Here is a 3,998-nt window from a genome sequence, read left to right as displayed (position 1 = left end):
AGGGGGAGGGGGAGGGGAGGGAAGGGGAGGAAAGAAGAGCAAATGAACTCATTGGTGCACCTCATTTCTGGACACCCCAACCTTCCTACAGGCCCCTGAGAGACTTCAAGGAAAGAAAGAAATGAAGCGTTTAGGAACAGGCTGAGTTTTCCCAGATTCCAAGGCACATCCCCAATAGAGATAGAATCAGGGTCATTACAAACTCAGGAGTCTATTCAATAATCTGTAAGATCTTAGAGGATAAAACTGGGTCCTATAATGTATCGTGTGATGTGTGAGCACAGCCTGGTCAAAAGCAGCTGAGTGAGAATCCTTCACTGATGACTGGGGATGGAGAGGGTACATTCTGACAAGCTTTTATTTGTTCATCTCAAAACTCCCAATAATGGGAGTACTTCAGTTCCACATTAATCAGGTTCTACTACCTCATGGTCTGGCTTTTATAGCATTTTGTTGACAGGCACAAATCAGCATTCCAGTCTGAAATTACCATATTTACGTGGACAGTGAGACTAGGTAAAGACACAGTTTAGGGGAGAACGTGAAATATGGTTGAGGAGGTGAGGGCTTTAAGAATTTCAAATGAAAGAGAAAAACTAGGCAAAGGCTAAAGATACCTGACTTTGGTCACAGAGTGAAACCTTCTCCCCTCCCCCCATATCCATCTCGCCTCCCCCAAGCTCCTTGGGGTCCTTCAGTTCCACTCGAATGTATTCTGCTCCCCTAAGTCCTTCCGTCATTCAGTCCTAACATCCCACATTGCCATGCCCGTGGTTGATGCCTCTGTTAGCACTTCCTTCATTCTGCCCAGGATGTCGGTCCTTTATTCATCTGTCTGCCTCCCCACAATCTCCCTCAGAGCCGAGATCCCAGCTCATTCCTCAGTTTCTCACCAACCACCTTTCTAAACAGGGCATAGCCAATGCCTGGCCCAAAACAGAGGCCTAAAATAACTGTCTGTTGAAATGAAATGTGGCTGCCAACTCTTGACATTAGAATATAAAACCATGGGGCTTCCCTGGTGGCGCAGTGGTTGAGAGTTCGCCTGCCGATGCAGGGGACACGAGTTCGTGCTCCAGTCCGGGAAAATCCCACATGCCGTGGAGCGGCTGGGCCCGTGAGCCATGGCCGCTGAGCCTGCGTGTCCGGAGCCTGTGCTCCGCAACGGGAGAGGCCACAACAGTGAGAGGCCCACGTACCACAAAAAAAAAAAAAATATGAAACCATGGTTCCCAACCTTGATTTTGCCAACATCCCAGAGCACCCACATAGGTTCCAGAGGGGCATGGAAGATGGCTATGGGGGGCTGGAGGGAAGTAGGGCAAAGGAGTTATGCTCAGAGGTGGTAACTGTTGTGTAAAATTGATAGGATGAAAACAGAAGGGGTAGAGATAGCTGGAGTTAAAGGGTGATTTTGACAACATCCAAGGAGTTATTCTCTCCTTATCCTCCCTCTTCAACCATTGCCAAGAAAATAAGGACCATGGCTTGATTTTCCCATCATGGTCTAGAAGACAAACGGCAACCTGGCCAAGGGTCACAGAGCGTGTTCTCTTATGAGACTTGTGGACCAGGCACTGAGCAGAGCACCTCAAAGGATTATCTCAATTCTCACAACCACTCTGTGTGGGGGAGCTCCTATCCTTGAGGTTAAATAACTGACAAGGGTCACAGAGCAGTAGGTCATGGGCCCAGGTTTTGGGGGGATGGTTCTACCTCCCTTGCCCTTGAGATCTGGGGCGGGGGGGTAATCAGTGACAGCATCCCAGAGTCCCTGACTCCCATCTGTATTCACAGACCCCCAGCCCCACCTCTCCACTCCCTAGCCTCAATAGAACAATGACAATTCGCAACCCTGCACACTTCAGCAACGACGTCACAATGTACCCCAGGACTGATTACTTCTAGCATTGGTTTTTTCCATCTTGCACTGGCCCAGGGGTCCTATGCAATACCTACCATGCCTTCTATGCCTGTTATATGCCAAGCACTGTGCTCTGACCTTTATCTCCAGTCCTTGTACCAACATTGAAAAATAAGATGCCAGTAGCACCATTTTACAGATGAAAAAACTGAGGATCCCAGCCATTATCTGTCCAAGACCACACAGGCAGAGGCAGGATTCAAATCTAACTTGTCTGGTTCCAAAGCCAGTGCATGCCCTTCCCTCTATACCTTATCACCTCTGAAAAGATGTTTTTTAAAGTGGAGGGGTGGGGGTAGGCTGAAATACGGGATACAGGAACATAGGGCCAAGAACCATAACTTCTCCCTCAGCTACTTTTGACCAGAAGCAAGGGCCCTCCATCCTGACACTCAACAGCAAACCCATCTCCTTACCACGGGCCGCTTCCAAACAATGCCTTGAGTTTGCGGGGAGCATGGTCCAAGATCCTCGTAGTCCAAGGCTGGTGGGCACACTGGGAACTCTGGATCCTTAACTAGGACCCTTGAGTCCAAGTACTTCTGCCTCAGGGTCTCAAAGTCCTGGCCCAAGTACTTCACGGCTTTCTGGTTCGGAGCCAAGACCTTCAGCTGCTGCCTGCCACTTGGATACTCTAGCCACCGGCGCTGCCATGGTCGAGGGCTCCGTGGGGTAGACAGAAGGGCAGAGCTGCTCTGTGCTGTCAGAGATCCGCCCCACGGGGAGGGGAGCTGTAAGGCAGTGTGAAGGGGAGGTGGAACAGGTAAACATCTCACCTGAGGTCCTGCTCCAGAGGGAAGTGAGTCACAGCCAGGAACAGATACGTACCCAAGGTGCAAATGAATCTGCCCCACCCTCCCCTTCTGCTTTCAGCAGACAATTTGGAGGCTGAGAAACTTCCGGGGCCCCTCCCAAGCCATTAGCCTAAGAAATCCATTAGGATCACAGCCATCCATCCCCATCTCATTGCAAGACCCTGCTTACTTCCCATTGGTCCCATCACCTGAGATGAGAAGGCTTATTGGGCAGCTTGAGGCCAGTATTTTCCAAGGAATTCGTTCTCAGCAGGAGGGCAAGGGGTTAGAGGGGTCTCCTTTCTTTCCAGAAAAGTTTAGTTCCATATTCGCTAGAAGGACAAAAATATCAGAGAAGGGTGATTCATGGAGTGGATCAGAGTAACCCCAAGTAAAGGTGTCCCTCCTACAAGTGAAGGGTTTGGCCTTTGCCTGGGTATCTAGCCCAACAGCACCAGTAATTAGCTCTGTCACCTTGGGCAAGTTAGTTAACCTCTCATCCCCTTAATTTTCTCACCTGTAAAACGAAAGGTAATAGTAGGCTCTACCTTATAGGGTTGTTTGGAAGGGTGATGAGATAATACATGGAATTTGCTTTGAATAGTACATAAGAAACACTCAGGAAGAGCCAGTCATGGTTATTCCTAGGAACCAGGACCAGAAAGAGAAGGCCTGGGGAATAAGAGTTGTGGGTTCTAATCTCAGAAGGGAAATGGGCTCTGGGACCTTGCATTAATCGCTTTTCTCAGGGTTCCAATTTCCGAGGCCTGGTTTACCCTAAGGATCTAGGACATCAGTGATTTTTGAAACTGGGAGGGGGAGTGGCTGAGAAATGGTCCTCCAAAGATACTGAGTCCCAAACTCTGGAACCTGTGAATAGTACATACCGTATTTGGAAAAACAATCTTGGCAGTGGTGATTAAGGATCCTGAAATGGGGAGATTATTGTAGCCCTGAATGCAATCACAAGGGTCCTCATGAGACAGAGGCAGAGGGAGACTTGACAACAGACAAAAAAGGAGAAAGCAGTGAATGAATAAACACCCACAGGTATAAGATGCCCAGTGGTTGGATAGATACATACCGGGTAGAGTGGACCCAGCATCTTCAGGCAGGGATCTCATGAGATTGTTTTCCCTGCTTTGGTTTCTCCCCGAGCCTCCCGGGAACACTCCCTTTAGACGGACTGAAATGAACAAGCCCTTCTCCATCTAATCACAGAGTAAGCACAGCTGGTAATTTCCCTGCTCCATAAGGGTCTCCTTTGGGGTTAGCAATCT

General features: G+C 49.0%; 1 protein-coding gene across 1 annotated transcript in view; it reads right to left on the bottom strand.

The window, feature by feature from the left end:
* Nucleotides 1-2,578, bottom strand: part of LOC112403130 (calpain-8-like) — a 45,687-nt gene extending 43,109 nt beyond the window's left edge. Inside the window, 2 exon segments of the mRNA XM_024750464.1 lie at nt 2,341-2,517; nt 2,519-2,578. Coding sequence (XP_024606232.1) covers nt 2,341-2,517; nt 2,519-2,578 — 237 coding nt within the window.
* Between the last annotated feature and the right edge of the window lie 1,420 nt (nt 2,579-3,998).

The sequence above is a fragment of the Neophocaena asiaeorientalis genome, unplaced genomic scaffold (assembly GCF_003031525.2).
Source record: "Neophocaena asiaeorientalis asiaeorientalis breed wild unplaced genomic scaffold, Neophocaena_asiaeorientalis_V1.1 scaffold430, whole genome shotgun sequence".
Taxonomy (NCBI): Eukaryota; Metazoa; Chordata; class Mammalia; order Artiodactyla; family Phocoenidae; genus Neophocaena; species Neophocaena asiaeorientalis.
This window is presented reverse-complemented; position numbering and strand designations above follow the sequence as displayed.